General features: G+C 45.2%; 1 protein-coding gene across 1 annotated transcript in view; it reads left to right on the top strand.

Moving 5' to 3' along the window:
• Positions 1-26,307, top strand: part of LOC126273243 (venom dipeptidyl peptidase 4-like) — a 327,710-nt gene that overhangs the window by 149,700 nt on the left and 151,703 nt on the right. Inside the window, exons 8-9 of the mRNA XM_049976788.1 lie at positions 9,026-9,210; positions 25,107-25,216. Coding sequence (XP_049832745.1) covers positions 9,026-9,210; positions 25,107-25,216 — 295 coding nt within the window. The remainder of the gene's footprint in view (positions 1-9,025; positions 9,211-25,106; positions 25,217-26,307) is intronic.

Below are 26,307 nucleotides of genomic sequence, written 5' to 3'. Positions count from 1 at the left end.
ATGCTCTCAAAAGCTAATGATTTGCATATCACAGCATCTTCTTCCTGTCGCTTAAATTTCGCATCTGCAGTACGTCATCTTCGTGGTGTGGCAATTTTAATGGCCAGTAGTGTATTAAATATAGACATTTCTAGTACTGATAACGTTGTCTGGTGTGAACTCTGAGGCTTCGTTTTCAAAAAAGTTGCTACTTCATTGCTAAATGCTGGGGAGTTAGATCGCCTTGAAAAGTAGCCAAAACTGGGTAGCTCATCACATCAATCCTCATTTCTTACAAATATGAATCCAAGTCCTGTATAGAAGTTTGATAGAGCACAGGAAGTTCACCAGAGTTTGTAACTTTCGAGTGTGTAATATTCAACATCTCTGTCAGGCTCCATTAACGCAAAGAGTGAGCACTTTATGTGCCCTATTTATTCAGATGTGTAAAATCTGTGATGAGGCTCAAAAGCTGAGAGGCGTCTGCTTTGTATTTTTGTAGACTGTTTTGAGAATTTATACGTGTAAGTCTCAGAAGTGCTGTTTAAGTGGTACGGACTCAGTGCTAAGTCTCACTGATATGTCTGACCCCCCCCCCCCCCCCCCCCCACTGCTGCTGATGCTTCATGATGGGTTGGCCGCCTCTTTACATCCGCAAAGAGCGTGCCAGTGGCTGTGCATACGCAAGTACCAAATTGCGGCACAGTGAATCTGTATCTCCAGAAGCTTGTTGGTGCCCACTATGTAAACAGAGGGCTGCACAGTGAGAGCACTTAACACAGTTGTTCAGCCTGCACTACCGCGGCAGCAGCAGTCGCTATGAAGTGCTTGAAGCAGGCCAGTAGTTGAACAGCTGGATAGCATCTCTGTGTGATGACAATGCAGGTTATCTATATATGGTTCAAACCCCTACCCCCCTCCCCTTCCCTACAGTCGCACACAGAAATTAATGCAGTGCTAGAGTGGCCCAGATGCGTCTGTACGGCATGTCTTTTACGAGAACACCTGTAAGAGTAGCAATGACTTACTAAAGCTGCAAATATGTACCTGTCATATTTTTATGCTACTAGAGACGACGGTAATCTATGTTCGACGCTGCCTCCATGGGCAATACAGCTTTGAAATTAGGACGTATGGATTTTCAAGTTTCCTGCCCTGCTTGATTTGTGACGTTCGCTGAAACATTTACTTAAAACCTTACTTAAAACAACAGATATTGTTGACTGGTGCAAACACATCGTTAGACAGCTATAATGCGTCCGTAATTGTAAAATACTTTTTTATACAGTGGTAGCGATGTCTGCAGTAGGTTTTTAGTTCTACTTACTTGCATGTAGAAACGATCCTGCGATGTTACATCTACATCCATACTCGCAAACCACCTGACGGTGTGTGGTGGAGGGTACCTTGAGTACCTCTATCGGTTCTCCCCTCTATTCCAGTCTCGTATTGTTCGTGGAAAGAAGGATTGTCGGTATGCTTCTGTGTGAGATCTAATCTCTCTGATTTTATCCTCATGGACTATTCTCGAGATGTACGTAGGAGGGAGCAATATACTGCTTGACTCTTCGGTGAAGGTATGTTCTCGAAACTTCAACAAAAGCCAGTTCCGAGCTACTGAGCGTCTCTCCTGCAGAGTCTTCCACTGGAGTTTATCTATCATCTCCGTAACGCTTTCGCGATTACTAAATGATCCTGTAACGAAGCACGCTCCTCTCCGTTGGATCTTCTCTATCTCTTCTATCAACCCTATCTGGTACGGATCCCCCACTGCCGAGCAGAATTCAAGCAGTGGGCGAACAAGTGTACTGTAACCTACTTCATTTGTTTTCGGATTGCATTTCATTAGGATTCTTCCAATGAATCTCAGTCTGGCATCTGCCGGCATCATGCGTCAATTCGCTGCAGATCCTCCTGCATTCCAGTACAGTTTCCCATTGTTACAACCTCTCGATATACCACAGCATCATCCGCAAAAAGCCTCAGTGAACTTCCGATGTCATCCACCAGGTCATTTACGTATATTGTGAATAGTAACGGTCCTACGACACTCCCCTGCGGCACGCCTGTAATCACTCTTACTTCGCAAGACTTCTCTTCATTGAGAATGACTTGCTGCGTTCCGTTAGGACGCTGTTCTGTTAGGATGTTAGATTTTGGTCATAAGTTACTGTAATTAAGATAATTCAGTAGGATAAAGCGCCGGCATATCACTGTATGAGTGAGAACCACCCATCTATCAGATAGGTCGCAGTGGAGTTGGAAAGCAGTGTAGATGGGAGAACACTGGTTTTTAGTCATCCAGTATTTGAGAATGAGAGAACTTACACTTCCAACAAACTTAACACATTATTTCAAACCTTTACGAAACTAGACACATGTAAAAAACTTTTGCTTCGCCCCAGTTCCCAGAACTCCTGAAGACACGTTTACTGTGGATATTGTATCACAGAGACTATTCCTCTGACTGTTCAGAGATGTCACTAAACACGCCCAAAGATGTAAACAACCATGCATGAGCAGCGCCTATTAGACAGAGGGGGTCCGACAGCCGATCAGTTCCAGTCATTCCACTACGAAGGTACACGGCTCGTGTTGTCTGTAGTTCTACCATGCATAGATGGTCAATACCGCGGTTCGATAGCGTCCGCATTGTTACTTTGTGCCAGGAAGGGCCCTCAACAAAGGAAATATCCAGCGATGTGTTCGGACATGGAGGAGATACAGAGAGACAGGAACTGTTGATGACATGCCTCGCTCAGGTCGCCCAAGGGCTACTACCGCAGTGGATGGCAGCTACCTACGGATTATTACTCGGAGGAACCCTAACAACAACGCCAGCATGTTGAAAATGCTTTTCGTGCAGCCACAGGACGTCGTGTTACGATTCAAAGTGTGTGCAATAGGCTGCCTGATGCGCAACTTCACTCTCGACGTCCATGGCGATGTCCATCTTTGCAACCACGACACCACGCAGCGCGATACAGATGGGCCCAACATGCCGAATGCACAGCTCAGGATTGGCATCACGTTCTCTTCACCGATGCGTGTCGCATATTTGTTCAACCAGACAATCGTCGGAGACTTGTTTGGAGGCAACCCAGTCAGGCTGAACGCCTTAGACACACTGTCCAGCAAGTGCAGCAAGGTGGACGTTCCCTGCTGTTTAGGGGTGGCATTATATTGGGTCGACATACGCCGCTGGTGGTCATAGAAGGCGCCGTAACGGCTGTTCGATACGTGAATGACATCCTCCGATCGATAGTACAACAATATCGGCTGCATATTGGCGAGGCATTCAATGACGCCAATTCCCCCCCCCCCCCCCCCCCCATCGACATGCACATCTTTTGAATGAGTTCCTTCAGGATAACGACATCGCTCGACTGGAGTGGCCAGCATTTTCTCCGGACATTCACCCTATCGAATGTGCCTGGGGTACATTGAAAAGGGCCGTTTATGGATCAGGTGGCCCACCAACCATTCTGAGGGATCTACGCCGAATCGCCGTTGAGGAGTGGGAGAATCTGGAACAACAGTGCCTTGATGAACTTGTGGATAGTGTGCCACGACGAATACAGGCATGCACCAATGCAAGAGGACGTGCTGCTGGGCATTAGAGGTACCGGTGTGTACAGAAATTTGGACCATCATCTCTGAAGGTTTCACTTTATGGTGGTACAACAAGCAATGTGTGGTTTTTATGAGCAATAGAAAGGACAGAAATGATGTTTATGTTGATGTTTATTCTGATATTCTGTACAGGGTCCGGAACTCTCGGAACCGAGGTGATGCAAAACACTGACGACACCCACAAAAAGATGAAAGGAAAAAAGTTTGTCGTTTGCTACATTTTCGCTGTTCATGCAATAAAACAGCCATATGAAGCACGAGATTTTAATTTATTACTTCTCTTCTTCTAACTGTATTCGTAATACATTTTGCAGACAGAATTTAAAGTGCGACTGCCATCCGTTCGGTCGCACTTTAAAATACGCGCGTCGTCAGTTACGCCGCCGCGTTTCCCATAGACCAACCCGCGACACGAGGGCGCTGCCACGATCGATTAAGCCGCTGCCAATGAGATGCAAGCATCTCCTCTCTGGACATCTAGCGGAGAGTTTATTTAAGTTCAAACATCGAAGTGCAGAGCCCATTTGGCGTGTTTGTCATTTCATATCATTTACAGACTTCTATACCGGTCAGGACTCGTCCGTATTTCTAGATTTCGGGCTAGCTTTTGACACCGTTCCTCACAAGCGACTTCTAATCAAGCTGCGGGCCAATGCGGTATCGTCTCAGTTGTGCGACTGGATTCGTGATTTCCTGTCAGGAGGGTCGCAGTTTGTAGTAATAGGCGGCAAATCATCGAGTAAAACTGAAGTGATATCAGGTGTTCGCCAGGGAAGCGTCTTGGGACCTCTGCTGTTCCTGATCTATACAAATGACCTGGGTGACAATCTGAGCAGTTCTCTTAGGTTGTTCGCAGATGATGCTGTAATTTACAGTCTAGTAAGGTCATCCGAAGACCAGTATTAGTTGCCAAGCGATTTAGAAAAGATTGCTGTATGGTGTGGCAGTTGGCAGTTGACGCTAAATAACGAAAAGTGTGATGTGATCCACATGAGTTCCAAAAGAAATCCGCTGGAATTCGATTACTCGATAAATAGTACAATTCTAAAGGCTGTCAATTCAACTAATTACCTGGGTGTTAAAATTACGAACAACTTCAGTTGGAAAGACCACATAGATAATATTGTGGGGAAGGCGAGCCAAAGGTTACGTTTCATTGGGAGGACATTGATGCAACAAGTCCACTAAAGAGACAGCTTACGCTACACTCGTTCGTCCTCTGTTAGAATATCGCTGCGCGGTGTGGGATTATTACCAGGTGGGATTGACGGAGGACAGCGATAGGGTGCAAAAAAGGGCAGCTCGTTTTATATTATCACGTAATAGGGGAGAGAGTGTGGCAGATATGATACGCGAGTTGTGATGGAAGTCATAAAAACAAAGACGTTTTTCGTCGCGGTGAGATCTATTTACGAAATTTCAGTCACCAACTTTCTCTTCCGAATGCGAAAATATTTTGTTGGGCCCAACGTACATAGGTAGGAATGATCATCAAAATAAAATAAGAGAAATCAGAGCTCGAACAGAAAGGTTTAGGTGTTCGTTTTTCCCGTCTCTGTTCGGCAGTGGAATGGTAGAGAGATAGTATGATTGTGGTTCGTTGAAACCTCTGCCAAGCACTTAAATGTGAATTGCAGAGTAATCATGTAGATGTAGACGTAGAAAGGGAAGAGGATGAGATGGATAGAGGGGAGAGGAGATGAATGGATGCAAAAGGGAGGGGAAGGATATGAACAGGGAGAGGGGGAAGAAGAGATGGACAGAGAGAGGACAGAAAGAGATTGGGGGGGGGGGGCGGTGGATAAGGTGGACAGAGAGAGGTGGCAGTGAAGATGGACAGTGTGATAGTGGAGGAGGTGATAAGACAGAGGGGGAAGGCGGAAATGGACTGACAGAAGATAGGAGTATTGGAGTAAATATATACCTGGGCAATGCCAAGTACTTAGATAGTTGGGTCATAATTTAGTGGCCGGCCCGAGTGGCCGAGCGGTTCTAGGCGCTTCAGTCTAGGACCGCGCTACCACTACGGTCACAGGTTAGAATCCTGACGCGGGCATAGCATGATGTCCTTAGGTTGGTTAGGTTTAAGTAGTTATAAGTTCTAGGGGTCTAATGACCTCAGATGTTAAGTCCCATAGTGCTCAGAGCCATTTGAACCATAATTTAGTCGCAGACCTAAGAACACGAGCGTATACTTTGATTACATAAGTTCCCAAGCCAAGTGGTTTCTTTGTTTACAGAAGAAGGATAACGAGCTGCCTGTGCTCATACCCGCTCAGCCTTACCCCTATTTCTATGTAAAGTTTATTAATAATGTGAAGTAAAGAACTCTGTCGACAATATGGTACCGCAAGTTCCCAATGCTACGTAGAGGACGATAGTGGAAGAGAATATGCAATAAAAATATTGTACTAATTTTAAATATGTGCAAATGAGGTTTAGTAAAGTAATATTACTTTGAATGTATTCATCTTATTTTTGAAAATTCACACAATTTTGTGACAATGATTTACTATTTCATGTGCCTTGAAATTGCACGTCATCCTAAACAGTGCTAGGTTGAACTCAAAACTACTAACGTTTAATTCCCCCCCCCCCCCCCCCCCCAAAATGGCATGCGGCTGTGAAATCCTTGACAGCATGGCACCTGTTCCTTGTGCTACCTGTGACGCGCATATAAAACGCCCGTGTGTGACTATACTGGGAGTTCAGTGTGACGTCATATTTGCATTGTATGATGCTGACAGGGGGAGAGAGTGAAACATACTGCTTAAAACAGGATGGTGTGGTTGACTGTAACAGCCAGCCTCTTGAAACAGGCGTATTAGGTAGACGTGTACACGTCAGGCGCACAGCGCAACTTCGTTGCCACACACCTCGCGTCTTCTACAGCTACACTACTGGCCATAAAAATAGCTACACCAAGAACAAATGCAAATGATAAACGGGTATTCATTGGACAAATATTTTATACTAGAACTGACATGTGATTTCATTTTCATGCAATTTGGGCGCATAGCTCCTGAGAAATCAGTATCCAGAACAATCACCTCTCGCCTTGATACGCCTGGGCATTGAGTCAAACAGAGCTTGAATAGCGTGTACAGATACAGCTGCCCATGTAAATTCAACACGATACCACAGTTCATCAACAGTAGTGACTGGTGTATTGTGACGAGCCAGTGGCTCGGCCACCTTTGATCAGACGATTTCAATTGGTGAGAGATCTGGAGAAAGTGCTGGCCAGGGCACCTGTAGAACATTTTCTGTATCCAGAAAGGCCCGTACAGGACCTGCAACATGCGGTCGTGCATTATCCTGCTGAAATGTAGGGTTTCGCAGGGATCGAATGAAGGGGAGAGCCGCGGGTCGTAACACACCTGAAATGCGACGTCCACGGTTCAAAGTGCCGTCAGTGCGGACAAGAGGTGACCGAGACGTGTAACCAATGGCACCCATACCATCACGCCAGGTGATACGCCAGTATGGCGATGACGAATACACGCTTCCAATGTGCGTTCATCGCGATGTGGCCAAACACGGATGCGACCATCATGATGCTGTTAGCAGAACCTGGATTCATCCAAAAAAATGACGTTTTGCTATTCGTGGACCCAGGTTCGTCGTTGAGTACACGATCGCAGGCGCTCCTGTCTGTGATGCAGCGTCAAGGGTAACCGCAGCCATGATCTCAGAGCTGATAGTCCGTGCTGCTGCAAACGTCGTCGGACTGTTCGTGCAGATGATTGTTGTCTTGCAAACGTCCCCATCTGTTGACTCAGGGATCGAGACGTGGCTGCACGATCCGTTACAGCCGTGCAGATAAGATGCCTGTCATCTCGACTGTTAGTGATACGAGGCCATTGGGATCCAGCACGGCGTTCCGTATTACCCTCCTGAACCCACCGATTCCATATTCTGCTAACAGTCATTGGATATCGACCAACGCGAGCAGCAAGTCGCGATACGATAAACAGCAATCGCGACAGGCTACAATCCGACGTTTATCAAAGTAGGAAACGTAATGGTACGCACTTCTCCTCCTTACACGTGGCATCACAACAACGTTTCACTCATCTCCTGTTTGTGTGTGAGAAATCGATTGGATACTTTCCTCATGTCAGCACGTTGTAGGTGTCGCCATCGGTGCCAACCTTGTGTGAATGCTATGAATAGCTAATCATTTGCATATCACAACATCTTCCTGTCGGTTAAATTTCGCGTCTGTAGCACGTCGTCTTCTTGGTGTAGCAATTTTAATGGCCAGTAGTGCATGTTCCTTACGCAGAAGATATCGCACTGCCGTAGGTCCATTGATAGTTGATTTGGGGGAGCGGACCAAACAGGGATCGATCCCATCGGATTAGGGAAGGATGGAGAAGGAAAGCGGCAGTGCCCTTCCGAGGGAACCATCCTGGCATTTTCCTCTTTACTTTTCAGAAGAACTATCGTTTGCAATGTGTACCACTCTTAATGACCATTACATTAAATAATAATAAGAACACACAAGTGAAGTAGAACGAAATCTGTACTGTTTAGAACAAGCACTCACTCTATGTACATCTTACTCCATGCACATTCACCCTCATACCGAAGCCACCCATTGTGTCAGATCTTTCAGGAGTCTATGTTCTCGGATGTTAGCAATTCAGAGTAAAAAAAAAAAAAAAGGCGACGATTCGTTATAATTCCGTTGTTCTAGCGCTCAATTGGAGACGAGTAAACATATTTCTTAATCGTTTCGCGTAACTGACCACACACACAGTGCATGATCATGACACAATAGGTTTATTTGACTGGAATAAGTCCCTCAGTGAACCAGCATATTGTTTCAGATCTGACATAACTCAGCATAGGGCCATCCAGCCAGAAGTATTACAGTAGCCTATGTTTCTCGAGCAGACCCAATAGGACAGCTGGACTCTAACTCCCTCCTCCATAGGGACTGCCGTCAACAGTGTGGCAGGTCCTGACTCCACAAAACACTATGGGGAAGTTTGGACTCGAATCGAGGACAATGGCGCGAGGACTGGCGATCAGCGACTAAACAGCACAGCCTTTCCTTCCCTTGCCGACCGAAGACGGGTGGTGGGAGAGCTTCATCCCACCATGCTATCAACCTGTTATCTGAGGGTCGAGCGCCACCAAACGTACATGAGTTAGCGGTTACGGAGGCGGCTGGACTAGCAGTGTGAAATGAAATAGTGCTCTTTTGACCTAGATGTGTGCTTAGGTGAAGCCTAGGGATCAGGTCTGCTTAATACTGCAACCTTTCACAAAATGTTTGTTGCTCGTGTCCTCCGCTACAGTGTGATATTTTTTGTTTCTTTCACGAGGTATGTCCACTAGTATCCTGAGAGTGTCAGTTGACTCCTGAGCAACCAGTGCCTGAAGAAATGAATTAATGTTCCAGCATGGTCCCACCCAGTGGAGACAGTGGGCCAGGATGCATCGCTGTTGTTTTCTCCCAACGGAAGGAAGCTGATCTTTATCCAGAAGAACGTCTCGTCAGTAGCCAGCGCCAGATTCGTTTACTACGGCAGACCTGGAGCCCTGGAGAATCAGTACGCTAACCTGATTACCTTCCGCTTCCCCAAGGTAAATATTGCAGCGTTGCTTTGTTACATCGCACATATACCAGCAGTTTTACTAGTCATTTGAAGAATGTTTAAACTCCTTACCAAAATGGCAATGAAGTGAAGCACATCTAACATGTAGTATCCATACAACATACAGCACCTCATTTTAATTTTTGAAAGGGGTGTAGTAGTAGTTTTACTACATAGTCCTAAGATGCTGGAAACAAGATTTTTCTGTGCTAGCAGTGTAGTTTGTTAGAACTGTTTTGCTGCAACATAGTGATATATGGAGTAAATTGTTGCAATTCTGTTTACTTATCCGTAACAGCGAATACTACCAAAAATTCTAAGAGAATCGGTTCTATTACTCGATTTTGAGACAAAATTCGCCGCTTTAGGTACAAAAGTACTAAATTCGATGAGACAGAGTTTTTTTTTAACGCATAATTCTGACATACTAATAGTTTGCTGCTCTCAAGTTGAGAATGACGACAGTACAGAGCAACTTCAAAGATGCCCACACCTGCTCAAAGTAACTACTCGCAAACAGTAAACGAAGCTTCAGCGATTGTCTTTGTAATTAATTCCGTGTTTTCTCACTGGAGACTAAGTTTACACTCATAGGGACCACAAACCAATATTTGAGTTATTGGGGTCGCCCTCCCGTGTTCCAGAGCGGTTAGCAGTATCCATGCCTACAGCTTTGGATACTTTGCCTCACCTGCTACAACTATACCATTAAACACAAGCCCGCCTCACAAGACGAAATTGATGACGGCTACGTCGGCCATTCGAGGGAACAGACCCGGCGTTTCACCAGACATACCGGTTGGTTATAATTAAACTTTTCCTATTTAATACGTTATAACACGAAATCTAATCACCGTACGGGAACCAAAATTGGTGGCATTGATGTAAAGCACATGGGGAAGAGAAATAATGCAGAATCTTAGCACATGGGGAAGAGAAGTAATGCAGAATCTATTCAACTGAAACACTTTTAATGTGCCACTAGGTACATCATACGATTACAGACAAATGCAGGAAGATCTGCAGCGAATAGGCACTTGGTGCAGGGAGTGGCAACTGACCCTTAACATAGAAAAATGTAATGTATAGCGAATACATAGAAAGAAGTATCCTTTATTGTATAATTATATGAAACGGAACAAACACTGGTAGCAGTTACTCCTGTAAAATATCTGGGAGTATGCGTACGGAACGATTTGAAGTGGAATGATCATATAAAATTAATTGTTGGTAAGGAGGGTGACAGGTTGAGATTCATTGGGAGAGTCCTTAGAAAACGTAGTCCATCAACAAAGGAGGTGGCTTACAAAACACTCGTTCGACCTATGCTTGAGTATTGCTCATCAGTGTGGGATCTGTACCAGGTCGGGTTGACAGAGGAGATGGAGAAGATCCAAAGAAGAGCTGCGCGTTTCGTCACAGTGTTATTTGGTAAGCGTGATAGCGTTACGGAGATGTTCAGCAAACTCAAGTGGCAGACTCTGCAAGAGAGGCGCTCTGCATCGCGGTGTAGCTTGCTGTCCAGGATTCGAGGGGGTGCGTTTCTGGATGAGGTATTGAATATATTGCTTCTCCCTACTTATACCTCCCGAGGAGATCACGAATGTAAAATTAGAGAGATTCGAGCCCGCACGGAGGCTTTCTGGAAGTCGTTCTTGCCGCGAACCATACGCGACTGGAACAGGAAAGGAAGGTAATGACAGTGGGACGTAAAGTGCCCTCCGCCACACACCGTTGGGTGGCTTGTGGAGTATAAATGTAGATGTAGATTACATACCGATACCATTACTTCTAAAACAGGGCTCGAGATGGCGCCCATGAGTGTCGAGAAGAGTCTGAAAGCGCAGGATTGCATTCTGCACAGCAGAACGAAGCATGTGCGTAGGTATGCTGGCTATCTTTCTTGTTACGCTGCGCTTCAGAACAACACATGTGTGAATGTTCCCCTGCTAAACCCTGTCCTTCAGGTAGCCCCACAACCAGAAATCGCAGGGAGTGAGATCTGCTGATGCAGCCGATTAAGCATTTGGAAACGAGAGGCTGGTAGTTCGACCGATTCAGAATATGTTTCGGAGAAGCAGATGAATTCACGAGCGATATGCGGTGGTGCCCCATCTTGCACGAAAACTGTTGAGTTCAATGCGTCTCTCTTCTGTAGAGCGTGTATGACACGTTGGCGAAGCTTATAGCAGTAACGCTGGCCAGTCACGCTGCACGTCTTTGGTCCTTCAAAGCCAACCTGTTCAAAAAACAGTGGGCCAATGATGAATGTAACCGTCAAGGCACACCATACGGTAGTACCTCACAGAAAAAATGAGCTTCGTCTGTCCATTGGATGGTTCAGGACCAGCCCTCGTCAACATCAATCCTTGGGAGAAAGTGGAGAGCGATGTCAACACGCCGTTGTGTGTCCTGGGAGTGCAGCTGCAGAATGAGTGTTGTCTTGATAACAGAGCTTCGCCAATAATGCCCTGCTCCTTTTGTCCAAGCTCATGTTGGCATGTCAACAAGTGCACTGCTACTGATCAGGTGTCTGAGACTATGAATCACGGTGACTGATCACGGCACCTGGTGGCCATAGTTGGAACTGGATGGTGGTGCTGTGACGCATGGAAATCATGCACCCCATACTCTGGACATCAATGCTAGTAAGACTGATAATCATACGGTAATTTGCTTCCGTGTTATAACATGTTAAATAGAGAAAGTTTAATTATAACCACCCGGCAGACGTGGAACATTTCAGAGAACATTAGGAGAAGAGAGCGTATAAATTTTCTGATAGTGCTAAAGTATTAGGTGCAGATCTCAACTTAGCAGCTACATCGTGGGAGAGTCACACGATTAGGTAAGGAAATAGAGACAGGGAGTCGTGTGAAATCAATCTAAGTGCCTTATCCGAAAATCACCTTGAGCTATTAATCAGGGAACTCACTCGTGTGGCTAACATCTTAGACGGGAACTTTTCGTTCCAATTGTGGAGCAAGGAATCAACAGTAATAAGGCCATTGTTGCATCAATGACTATGAGTCTCAATTGGAAGATATGTGTTTCTGCTAATAAAGAGTAAACAGGAACAGATTACATAACACCTGATCAGTCTCCATGTAACATTCACCTCTAAGACTGGTATTTTTATGTATGCAAAGTTCAAGAGTGCTGTTCTAAGCGCCATGACAGGTACGTGCCAAGAAAAGTCATGAGGGACGACTGGGTTCGACATCTGTCGCATCAGGGGCACTCTGGAGCTCCCCACTGAGACAGTCTTTGGTTGTATATACCATGATTTCTGCGAATCCTGTTAAAGTTGCAATTATGGGAAGTTTACTGGTACCTTCAAAGCTGGGCCTGCCACGGGGAAGGAGTTCGTGACATTCTCACCATGGCAAAGTGATGTCCGATGATCACTGATGTTGAAGTCGCTAAGGTGGTTGGCGACTGCTGCAGGTAGATGTCTTGACTTCAGTGGCAGTTGCTGCCGTTTAAGGAAATCTGTATCGACAAGAATGGAAAGGATTGGGTTGGCATTGCTTTTTTTAATTGTTATTTGAGAAATGCCAATCGTTTCAGTTAGTGAAGGTGCTGTATTACTCATTGATAGTAGCCATTGGAGTGGAGTTGGTCTAATAGTTCCAGTTATGGTTCGCATCGCCTGGTTTAGCTGTGTACGGCAGCTATTGATCCAGACAGGAGCGCAGTATTCTGCTGTTGAGTGTACGAGGGATTTTATGCTAATTGTTAAAGTTTAGGCGGTGGCACGGAGCGACGCACTGGTCAGCTTCTGAATCGGGTTAGTTCTAGTTCTCAGTTCTGCTAAATATTTTTCCAGGTGTTGTTTGAAGGTGAGTGTTCCATCGAGAATGACACCAACCTACGTGGGTTGTTTATTACGCTTCAAAATGGTCCAAATGGCTCTGAGCTCTATGGGACTTAACATCTGAGGTCATCAGTCCCTTAGAACTTAGAACTACTTAGATCTAACTAACCTAAGGACATCCATGCCCGAGGCAGCATTCGAACCTGCGACTGTAGCAGTAGCGCGGTACCGGACTGAAGCGCCTAGAACCGCTCGGCCACCGCGGCCGGCTATCAAGGATCACTGCGAACTTATCATAATGGATAATAACAGTTTTTTGCTCATAACTGTTGTTTAGATGAAACGACGTGACTTCAGTTTTGTTTGGATTCCACTGGAGCGCCCATTTTTTTAAATATTCAGTTATTATTCGAAGGTCTTCTGTCAGTACAGTCATAAGTTTGGGCAAAGCTCGAACTTTGGTTACCGATGGCAATGCCACCCGCATAAATAAATTTCCCATGCATATTGGTGAGGTTCCCCCAGTGAACCATGGACTTTGCCGTTGGTTGGAAGGCTTGCGTGCCTCAGCGATACAGATGGCCGTACCGTAGGTGCAACCACAACGGAGGGGTATCTTTTGAGAGGCCAGACAAACGTGTGGTTTCTGAAGGGGGGCAGCAGCCTTTTCAGTAGTTGCAGGGGCAACAGTTTGGATGATTGACTGATCTGGCCTTCTAACATTAACCAAACCGGCCTTGCTGTGCTGGTACTGCGAACGGCTGAAAGCAAGGGGAAACTACAGCCGTAATTCTTTCCGAGGGCATGCAGCTTTACTGTATGATTAAATGATGATGGCGTCCTCTTGGGTCAAATATTCCGGAGGTAAAATAGTCCCCCATTCGGATCTCCGGGCGGGGACTACTCAAAAGGATGTCGTTATCAGGAGAAAGAAAACTGGCCTTCTACGGATCGGTGCGTGGAATGTCAGATCCCTTAATCGGGCAGGTAGGTTAGAAAATTTAAAAAGGGAAATGGATAGGTTAAAGTTAGATATAGTGGGAATTCGGTGGCAGGAGGAACAAGATTTCTGGTCAGGTGACTACAGGGTTATAAACACAAAATCAAATAGTGGTAATGCAGGAGTAGGTTTAATAATGAATAGGAAAATTGGAATGCGGGTAAGCTACTACAAACAGCATAGTGAACGCATTATTGTGGCCAAGATAGATACGAAGCCCACACCTACTACAGTAGTACAAGTTTATATGCCAACTAGCTCTGCAGATGATGAAGAAATTGAAGAAATGTATGATGAGATCAAAGAAATTATTCAGGTAGTGAAGGGAGACGAAAATTTAATAGTCATGGGTGACTGGAATTCGTCAGTAGGAAAAGGGTGAGAAGGAAACATAGTAGGTTAATATGGATTGGGGAGAAAAAATGAAAGAGGAAGCCGTCTAGTAGAATTTTGCACAGAGCATAACTTCATCAGAGCTAATACTTGGTTCAATAATCATAAAGGAAGGTTGTATACATGGAAGAATCCTGGAGATACCTAACGGTATCAGATAGATTACATAATGGTAAGACAGAGATTTAGGAATCACGTTTTAAGTTGTAAGACATTTCAAGGGGCAGATGTGGACTCTGACTGTTGTGGTTGGCAGGAGAGCCAACCTCTGAGTACTAAAGGAGGCCGAAATGCACGCGTTTAGCTCACGCAGGCTGGCGTGAGGTCTAGAACATGACAAGGGAATTAGAATTGAGAAAAACGGACTTAGCTGGTGGAATACTTAACTTTAATCCATTAATAACGAACGTCGCTCTTTATGGTACATGATGCACAATAACAATACTACGGATACTGGCGCCTTGCTAGGTCGTAGCAAATAACGTAGCTGAAGGCTATGCTAACTATCGTCTCGGCAAATGAGAGCGTAGAAGTCAGTGAACCATCGCTAGCAAAGTCGGCTGTACAACTGGGGCGAGTGCTAGGAAGTCTCTCTAGACCTGCCGTCTGGCGGCGCTCGTTCTGCAATCATGGATAGTGGCGACAAGCGGGTCCGACGTATACTACCGGACCGCGGCCGATTTAAAGGCTACCACCTAGCAAGTGTTGTGTCTGGCGGTGACACCACACTGACCACAATCTATTGGTTATGAACTGTAGATGAAAACTGAAGAAACTACAAAAAGGTGCTAAATTAAGGACATGGGACCTGGATAGAATGAAGGAACCAGAGGTTGTAGAGTGTTTCAGGGAGAGCAAAAGGAAAAAATTGACAATAATGGGGGAATGAAATACAGTAGAAGAAGAATGGGTAGCTTTGAGGGATGAAGTAATGAAGGCAGCAGACGATCAAGTAGGTAAAAAGACGAGGGCTAATAGAACTTCTTGGGTAACAGAAGAAATATTGAATTTAATTGATGAAAGGAGAAAATATAAAAACGCAGTAAACGAAGCAGGCAAAAAGGAATACAAGCGTCTCAAAAATGAGATCGACAGGAAGTGCAAAATGGCTAAGCAGGGAGGACAAATGTAAGGATGTAGAGGCTTATCTCACTAGGGGTAAGATAGATACTGCCTACAGGAAAGTTAAAGAGACCTTTGGAGAGAAGAGAACCACTTGTATGAATATCAAGAGCTCAGATGGAAACCCAGTTCTAAGCAACGAAGAGAAAGCAGAAAGGTGGAAGGAGTATATAGAGGGTCTATACAAGGGCGATGTACTTGGAAGAGGATGTAGATGAAGATTAAATGGGAGATATGATACTGCGTAAAGAGTTTTACAGAGCACTGAAAGACCTGAGTCGAAACAAGGCCCCGGGAGTAGACAACATTCCATTAGAACTACTGACAGCCTTGGGAGAGCCAGTCCTCACAAAACTCTACCATCTGGTGAGCAAGATGTAAGAGACAGGCGAAATACCCTCAGACTTCAAGAAGAATATAATAATTCCAATCCCAAAGAAAGCAGGTGTTGACAGATGTGAAAATTACCGAACTATCAGTTTAATAAGTCACAGCTGCAAAATACTAACTCGAATTCTTTACAGACGAATGAAAAAAGTAGTAGAAGCCGACCTCGGGGAAGATCAGTTTGGATTCCGTAGAAATATTGGAACACGTGAGGCAATACTGTCCCTACGACTTATCTTAGACGCTAGATTAACAAAAGGCAAACCTACGTTCCTAGCATTTGTAGACTTAGAGAAAGCTTTTGACAATGTTAACTGGGATACTCTCTTTCAAATTCTGAAGGTGGCAGGGGTAAAATACAGGGAGCGAAAGGCTATTTACAATTTGTACAGAAACCAGATGGCAGTTATAAGAGTCGAGTGGCATGAAAGGGAAGCAGTGGTTGGGAAGGGAGTAAGACAGGGTTGTAGGCTCTCCCCGATGTTATTCAAACCGTATATTGAACAAGCAGTAAAGGAAACAAAAGAAAAATTCGGAGTAGGTATTAAAATTCATGGAGAAAAAATAAAAACTTTGAGGTTCGCCGATGACATTGTAATGCTGTCAGAGACCGCAAAGGACCTGGAAGAGCAGTTGAGCGGAATGGACAGTGTCTTGAAAGGAGGGTATAAGATGAACATCAACAAAAGCAAAACGAGGATAATGGAATACAGTCAAATTAAATCGGGTGATGCTGAGGGAATTAGATTAGGAAATGAGACACTTAAAGTAGTAAAGGAGTTTTGCTATTTAGGGAATAAAATAACTGACGATGGTCGAAGTAGAGAGGGCATAAAATGTAGACTGGTAATGGCAAGAAAATCGTTTCAGAAGAAGAGAAATTTGTTAACATCGAGTCTAGATTTAAGAGTCAGGAAGTCGTTTCTGAAAGTATTTGTATGGAGTGTAGTCTTGTATGGAAGTGAAACATGGACGATAACTAGTTTGGATAAGAGGAGAATAGAACCTTTCGAAATGTGTTGCTACAGAAGAATGCTGAAGATTAGACGGGTATATCACATAACTAATGAGGAAGTATTGAATGGCATTGGGTAGAAGAGAAGTTTGTGGCACAACTTGACCAGAAGAAGGGATCAGTTGGTAGGACGTGTTCTGATGCATCACGGGATCACAAATTTAGCATTGGAGGGCAGCGTGGAGGGTAAAAATCGTAGAGGGAGACCAGGAGATGAATACACTAAGCAGATTCAGAAGGATATAGGTTGCACTAAGTACTGGGAGATGAAGAAGCTTGCACAGGATAGAGTAGCAAGGAGAGCTGCATCAAACCAGTCTCAGGACTGCAGACCACAACAACAACAATAATTCGTGAGGTCAAAAACAGTCTGACGCGTTTGTAAGGGTGTAGCAGGGTAGACTGTGCAGAGATATAATTGTTAAGGGAAAAAAATGGATACGCCGAGCCACTTCCGATTTAACTAGCGTTGAAGTTAGCCAATTAGGCCGTTGCGGGCGCAAATTCAAGCGGCCCGCCAGATACAACTACGTCAGTTGTTATAGCGTAGATGCCTGCGCGCGAGACTGTTCAGCCTTTGGCTGCTGTCCATCTCTACTACCACCACATGTCCAATCTGCGTACCGTTCTCTTGTTCGGTTTTAGGAAACTAAACGAAGAACACGTTTGGCGGCGTCGTCTCTGGGGAGTTGGGGTGGCAGTCACTGAAACAAAAGCGGGTTTCTTCTTGGCGAGACCTATTTACGAAATTTCAATCACCAATTTTCTCTTACGAATGGGAAAATATTTTGTTGAGACCCGCCTACGCAGGGAGAAATGATCATCATAATAAAATAAGAGAAATCAGAGGTCGAACGGAAAGATTTAGGTGTTCCTTTTTCCCACGCGCCATTAGAGAGTGGAATGGTAGAGAAGTAGTATGAAAATGGTTCGATGAACCCTCTGCTAGGCACTTAATGTGTGTTACAGAGTAACCAAGCATGCGAAGTTCAGAAGAACGCGAAATCCCGAAGATGGGCTAAAATTTACAGACGCGCGAAATTTGGCACGTACTTCGATGCGAGATGCCTTTAATAGGTTCCACAACGAAACATTGTCTCGAAATTTGGTAGAAAATCCGAAGATATTCTGGTCGTATGTAAAGTACACAAGCGGCAAGACGCAGTCAATACCTTCGCTGCGCAGTGCCGATGGTACTGTTATCGACGACTGTGCCGCTAAAGCGGAGTTATTGAACGCAGTTTTCCGAAATTCCTTCACCAGGGAAGACGAATGGAATATTCCAGAATTTGAAACACGAACATCTGCTAGCATGAGTTTCTTAGAAGTAGATACCTTAGGGGTTGCGAAGCAACTCAAATCGCTTAATACGGGCAAGTCTTCAGGTCCAGATTGTATACCGATTAGGTTCCTTTCAGATTACGCTGATACTATAGCTCCCTACTTAGCACTCATATACAACCGCTCGCTCACCGATAGATCTGTACCTACAGATTGGAAAATTGCGCAGGTCGCACCAGTGTTCAAGAAGGGTAGTAGGAGTAATCCATTTAACTACAGACCTATATCATTGACGTCGGTTTGCAGTAGGGTTTTGGAGCATATACTGTATTCAAACATTATGAACCACCTCGAAGGGAACGATCTATTGACACGTAATCAGCATGGCTTCAGAAAACATCGCTCTTGTGCAACGCAGCTAGCTCTTTATTCGCACGAAGTAATGGCCGCTATCGACAGGGGATCTCAAGTTGATTCCGTATTTCTAGATTTCCGGAAAGCTTTTGACACCGTTCCTCACAAGCGACTTCTAATCAAGCTGCGGAGCTATGGGGTATCGTCTCAGTTGTGCGACTGGATACGTGATTTCCAGTCAGGAAGGTCGCAGTTCGTAGTAATAGACGGCAACTCATCGAGTAAAACTGAAGTGATATCAGGTGTTCCCCAGGGAAGCGTCCTGGGACCTCTACTGTTCCTGATCTATGTAAATGACCTGGGTGACAATCTGAGCAGTTCTCTTAGACTGTTCGCAGATGATGCTGTAATTTACCGTCTAGTAAGGTCATCCGAAGACCAGTATCAGTTGCAAAGCGATTTAGAAAAGATTGCTGTATGGTGTGGCAGGTGGCAGTTGACGCTAAATAACGAAAAGTGTGAGATGATCCACATGAGTTCCAAAAGAAATCCGTTGGAATTCGATTACTCGATAAATAGTACAATTCTCAAGGCTGTCATTTCAACTAAGTACCTGGGTCTTAAAATTACGAACAACTTCAGTTGGAAGGACCACATAGATAATATTGTCGGGAAGGCGAGCCAAAGGTTGCGTTTCATTGGCAGGACACTTAGCAGATGCAACAAGTCCACTAAAGAGACAGGTTACACTACACTCGTTCGTCCTCTGTTAGAATATTGCTGCGCGGTGTGGGATCCTTACCAGGTGGGATTGACGGAGGACATCGAAAGGGTGCAAAAAAGGGCAGCTCGTTTTGTATTATCGCGTTATAGGGGAGAGAGTGTGGCAGATATGATACACGAGTTGGGATGGAAGTCATTACAGCGTAGACGTTTTTCGTCGCGGCGAGACCTTCTTACGAAATTTCAGTCACCAACTTTCTCTTCCGAATGCGAAAATATTTTGTTGAGCCCAACCTACATAGGTAGGAATGATCATCAAAATAAAATAAGAGAAATCAGAGCTCGAACAGAAAGGTTTAGGTGTTCGTTTTTCCCGCTCGCTGTTCGGGAGTGGAATAGTAGAGAGATAGTATGATTGTGGTTCGATGAACCCTCTGCCAAGCACTTAAATGTGAATTGCAGAGTAGTCATGTAGATGTAGATGTAGATGTAGATTGGATAACTTCAATGCTAGTTAACTCTGAGACGGCGCAACGTATGGAATTTGTTTCTTAACTGTTACTTCTCAACGCAGCCTACCCTGCAACACTCTTACAAGCATCTCAGGCTGTTTCTGAGCACCCTGTGTTCAACTATGTCGTTAAATCATATTCACCAAGTTTCAAAAAGGTGCATTAAGAAGTGAATTTAGGAACATACAGCCCAACCCATCTCACCAAGTTTCGCTCGCGTAGGGATCGTGAAACGAAGTTTGAACTATCTACAGCATGAACGGAGTCTGACATCGTAGGCTTTCCTGGCGCAATAAATCTTGAAAGCCTCTTGCTGCCGGATCGTAAAATCAACTCGATCCGATATTTCGGCGATTCAACTGGTCGCCATCTTCAGGAGAGTGCTGCTTCTGCTGATGAGTCCCGCTGGTAACTGACGCCAAGCTTTTTTTTTTTTTTTTTTTTTTTTATATACTCTTCATTCCCGCTCCTGAAGGGATACGGGTGGGCCGCTGGAGAGCTTTCGCTCTATTGGGGCCAAAGGTTTGGGTGATTTACATTGCTTATATTCTTTATTTCAGGTATACTTAAAACTAACTTATGGACTAAATACAATAGATACAGTGTTACTTATTTTGGTTTAAGTTTTGGTCATACATTATTCATTCTTTAATCACTAACAGTTTGTAATGTTCTTATTTTGTGGTATTTGTTGCTTTTTCTGCGTTACATATTTTTACTGGCGTCAGTTTTTGGGTATGGTTGTACCATTTCAAGTTCCAGTTTCAGTTTCCGTTTCCGTTTCCAGGGTGACAGCGGTGGAGGAGGTGCATTGTTGCTTGTTTCATTCATTATTATTATTATTGGGGCGGTTTTACGGTGGGGGACGGTCTGGATTTAGTGCTTGTAGGTGAGGGGGAGTGGGAGTGTCGGTGTTCATTATGTGTAGCTGTCTAGTGTGTTCGTGTTGGTGTATTATCTCTGGAAAAGTGTGTAAAGTGTTGTTTAGAATTGTTCTGGGTGGGTAGGTGTATTTGTGTTTCGGTCTGTTTATGTGTCGGGGTCTGTGTGTGTATATTGTGTGTAGGTCGGGTCGGGAGGTGAGTGTGCTTTTGCCGTATCGGGCTCTGAGATTTGCAAGCCGTGTTTGGAGGGGAACTAATTTGGCCTCTTCGTAAGCTTCTTGTCTGGGGGTAGTGGGGGGGAGCCGGAGGATGCTGCGAATAATCCGTCTCTCTGCGCGGTAGATCCTTTCGGCTTGAGACTTTGAGAGGCAGGCGAGGGGGGCTGCTGCGTACTCGAAGAGTGGGCGGACGAATGTTTTGTAGGTGTGAATGGCAGTCTTGTCGCTACAGCCAGAGAATTTGCCTTGGACACGTCTGATAAGTGATTGTCGTTGTCGGACCTTGTTTAAGGTTTCTTTGATGTGGTTGCTCAGGTTAAGGTGTTTATCGAGCTGGACACCAAGGTATTTGGCTTGGGAGGATAGGGTGAGTGGGATGCCCCACAGCATGAGGGAGATGTGGTTAGGGTTTTGGACGGATTTGTTGTGGATGTTGCGGTGCTTAAAGAGGATGAGTTGGGTTTTGGTTGGGTTGGGTTTAATGCGCCATTGTCGCATCCAGAGTTCTAGTTTTGTCAGGAAGGTCGCTGTCTGGTTGTTGATAGAGTTAGTCGAGGGTCCAGAGGTCCAGTATGCTGTGTCGTCTGCGTAAAGTTGGAGTTGTTCTGTTGGTCTTGTCGGGGTAGGGACATCGGTGGTGTATAGGGAGTAGAGTAGGGGTGAGATAATCCCACCCTGAGCAACACCTGCTTCAGGGGAGAAGGGAGAGGATGCGCAGCCCATCGACGTCCTATATAGGCCTCCGTATCGTACCCGGCGCATGCGCTGCCCATCACAGTTGCTGCCGTGCAAGACTGGGAGGTTGCGGCAACGATATATCGCACTCAGGGACGATATTCGAATACTCGGACTGGCCACACCGAAGAACGTTTTGATGCGAGATAGTACAGGATTCCACGGCCTGCTAAGAGGAAACCCATTGTCTCTGTTCATTAAATTATCCGCCAACCAAATTTCAATTGCTTCTTTGTAGACACTGTTCCAAAAACCAGAATCGTTGGCAACTATCACAATTTCTTCAAATTTCATACCGATTACCTCATTTAAGCAGTGTTCTGCTACTGCCGATGCCGGCCGCTGTGGCCGCGCGGTTCCAGGCACTTAAGTCTGGAACCGTGCGACCGCTACGGTCGCAGGTTCTAATCCTTCATCGGGCATGGATGTGTGTGATGTTCTTAGGTTAGTTGTGCTTAAGCAGTTCTAAGTTCTAGGGAACTGATGACCTCAGATGTTAAGTCCCACAGTGATCAGACCCATTTGAACCGTCTACTGCCGATTTCTCCGGCTTTTGTAGCCTCGTATGACGTCGATGTTCCACATACCTGTCATGAACTATGCGAATTGAACGGCCGATGTAAGCCTTCCCACATTGACACGTAATTGTGTATGCACCGGGTTTCCTAAGCCGCAAATCGTCTTTCACAGAGCCGAGTAGTAACCTGATCTTAGATGGTGGACGGAACTCACTCTTAATGTTAAAATTCCTTAAAATTCTTCCTATCTTAAACAATATGCCTCCAGCGTGAGGGATAAAGGCCACCGATCTACTCTCCTCTTCATGCACCTCCAGTGATGGTCCAAACTCCATAACTCGACGGATCTGCTTCTCAGAGTATCCATTTTCCTTAAAACAGCCTTCAAATGCGCAAGTTCTTGGGTTAAGCTGTCCGCGTCGGAAATGGCATATGCTCTGCGTACCAAAGTCCTAAGGACGCCATTCCGTTGGTATGGTGGATGACAACCCGTAGAATGCAGATACCGATCTGTGTGTGTCGGCTTTCGGTGAACACTAAGTCCCAAAGTGCCATCAGGTATTTTATAAACCATGACATCTAAAAATGGAAGCATCCCATTACTTTCAACCTCTATGCTGAATTTAATGCGGTGATGAAGACAGTTGAAGTGGTCCAAAAATCTATTAAGAGCATCACGTCCATGTTTCAGACGAAAAGGGAATCATCCACATGTCTCCAGAAGCACGTTGGTTGCAAAGCCGAAGTCCTGGGTGCCATATCCTCGAAGTCCTCCATAAATAAATTGCCTCTATGGGTGATAAAGGACTACCCATAGCCACTTCGTGATTCTGTTCAAAAATGTTGCCGTTAAGTAAAAAATGCTTGGATGTCAGCGCATGACGACAAAGCTTCACCAACTCTTCATACATTTTTGCACTAAAGCCAAGGAACTCTTCCAGAGGGACACGTGTAAACAGATACCACATCAAAACTCACTAATAGATCTGAAGGACTCAGCGTCAATGATTTCAGTCGTGGAATAAAATGGAGACATGTGGATGATTCCTTTTTCGTCTGGCCACATGGACGTGCCGCTCTTAAAAGATTTTTGGACCACTTCAACTGTCTTCATCGCCACATTAAATTTACCATGGAGGTTGAAAGTATTGGGATGCTTCCATTTTTAGATGTCATGGTTTATAAAAAAAACCTGATGGTACTTTGGGATTTAGTGTTCACCGAAAGCCGACGCACACGGATCGGTATCTGCATTCTAAGAGTTGTCATCCACCATACCAACGCAGTGGCGTCCTTAGGATTTTGGTACGCAGAGCATATGCAGTTTCTGACGCGTGCAGCTTAACACAAGGACTTGCGCACAGCTTAACACAAGGACTTGCGCATTTGAAGGCTGTTGCACGGAAAATGGATACTCTGAGAAGCAGATTCGTCGGGCTATGGAGTTTGGACCATGACTGGAACATATACCGGTAGCCTTTATCCCTTATCCTGGTGGCGTATTGTTTAAGGTAGGAATTTTAACATTAAGAGTGTGTTCCGTCCACTTTCTAAGATTAGGGCACTACTCGGCTCTGTGAAAGATGATTTGGGGCCCAGGAAACCCGGTGTGTACAAAATTCCGTGTCAATATGGGAAGGCTAGCATCGACCGTTCGATTCGCACCGTTCATGACATGTGTGTGGAACATCGCTATCATACGAGGTTACAACAGCCGGAAAAATCGGCAGTAGCAGAACACTGCTTAAATGAGGGACACGGTATGAAATTTGTAGAAACTGTGATAGTTGCCAATACTTCCGGTTTTTGGAAGCGTGTCTATAAGAATCAAATGAAATTAGATTGGCAGATAATTTAATTAACAGAGACAATGGGTTTCCTCTTAGCAGGTCGTGGAATCCTGTACTATTCCGCATCAAAACAGAACGTTCTTCGGTGCGGCCAGTCCGAGTATTCGAATATCATCCCTGAGTGCGTTATATCGTTGCCGCCAGTGTTCTAGTAAGGGCGGGGCCACCTCTCAGTCTTGGAAGGCAGCAACTTTGATGGGCGGCGCATGCAATGTGTACGGTACGGAGGCCTATATAGGACGTCGATTGGCAGCCTGTGTGCAGTGCTACGTTACATCGGCACCAACAGTGTCGCGAGTGTCACTCATTTGTGTTACCGCTGTGGCGTTTCTTAGTTTTCACTTCGGTCTCTGCATGTGTCTGGGGCTCTGATCTATGTTTTTTAATCAACATTTTCTACTGGTCCGTTTCTGTTATCGTTTATTCACACATTTGTACCATTCTCGTTTATGTATTCTTTTTCTCATGTGCTTATGTTTTTTGCAACACTCTTGGCTGAAGAGTGGCGTATTATGCCGCTGCCAGCCTCCCCCCCTCCCATCATGGGGAGTGAAATAACAATAAAGGAAAAAAAAGCTTTGCGTCAGTTATCAGTGAGACTCATCAGCAAAAGCAGCATTTTCCTCAAGATGGCGACCAGTTGGATCGCCGAAATATCGAACTGAGTTGATGTTACGATACGGCAGCAAACCCAAAGAGACTTTCATGGACAGAATCTTTTAAGCATTCACCCATCCCATGTTCCATACATAAATGGAATAGGAAAAAATCCTGTTGAAAATGGGACGTATACTGTGCCATGCACTTCACTTTGGCCTGCATATTATTAGATGTAGATGTGTTAAAAGTATTAAGACTGCCGTTCGCAAAGAAGTTGCCAACGTTAAGCACTACCTGACCAGTTGAGCATGAATAATGTCTGCATGCGAAATTCATCTGTGTTTTAACAGACATGCTCTACATTTGACTCATGTAAAGCACAAGTAACATCTATCTGCCGTTGTAGTAACTCTCATAAACGAGTTCTTCGTAGCAATTTATGTCTATTGCACAATACAGCATTACCGATGTTGCAGGCCGGCACGCAGATGGCCACCGTAGCGCTGAAGGTTGTGAGTCTGCCGTCTGAAGATTGCCCCTGCCTGAGCATTCAGCAGCTGCTGGCTCCAGTCGACGTCGTCAGCGAGTAAGTGAGACTGCTGTTTTCGTTAAACATCCTGTCAGATGCCCGCCCGGTTGGCCGTGCGGTCTAACGCACAGCTTTCCCGGCAGGAAGGAGCGTCAGTCCCGGGCACGAATCCGCCCAGTGGATTTGTATCGAGGTCCGGTGAGCTGGCCAGTCTTTGGATGGTTTTTAGGCGGCTTCCCATCTGCCTCGGCAAATGCGGGCTGGTTCCCCTTATTCCGCCTCAGCTATACTATGTCGGCGATCGGTGCGCAAACAAGTTCTCCATGTACTCGTACACCACTATGACTCTACCACACTAACATAGGGGTTACACTCGTCTGATGCGAGACGATCCCTGGGGGGTCCACCGAGGGCCAAACCACACAAAAACCGTGGGTTCGGTGTGGGGCGTCGGAGGAGTGAAGTGGACTGTGGTAGTCGTCGTGGGGTTGTGGACCACTGCGGCTGCGGCGGGGACGGAGCCTCTCCGTCGTTTCTAGGTCCCCGGTTAACATAACATAACATCCTGTCAGCTCATATACTAATGTGCCACGACAGTACACATATTGTGACAGTTAGACGCTGCGAAGTAGCTGTAACGCTGTGAATTTATTTGGGGAAGGAAGGAATTTGGTCGAGTCCTTTTATACACTGCAGTCCTCTCCGTTGAGAAGTGTCCCGAGTGTCTGGTAGACACTGTATTTAAGGAGCATGTCGAAATGGACCTACTGAATAATATCCAATGCTTAAAGTTAAAAAAGTTGACAGGGCCAGTTGCATGGATCAACTTCCAAAGCACTGTGTTGTGTCGTATCAAGTTAGGACACAAAATACTATCGAGAGCTTTGCGTTTTTATGCAGAACGTGTAACTCTATGGACACCTTGTGTGAAGCAGGCTTCGCGCCCGAACTGCGTTTTTTGTTACAGACCTTCATGTACCACACACAATTTTGACAACAAGTAACAACCATACCAGTAATACAGTGAGGCACCCAATGTGTGTGGCATTATGAATACAAGTATCTTGCTTCTAACGTATACTTTCGTGAGTTGCGACGTTTTGTGAAAGCTACGTAGCGCTAAAATTTTCCCGGGCTCCCGCGAGAAA

This window comes from Schistocerca gregaria, chromosome 5 (assembly GCF_023897955.1).
Source record: "Schistocerca gregaria isolate iqSchGreg1 chromosome 5, iqSchGreg1.2, whole genome shotgun sequence".
Classification (NCBI taxonomy): domain Eukaryota; kingdom Metazoa; phylum Arthropoda; class Insecta; order Orthoptera; family Acrididae; genus Schistocerca; species Schistocerca gregaria.
Note: the sequence above shows the minus strand (reverse complement) of the source record. Positions and strands in the feature narration are given on the sequence as shown.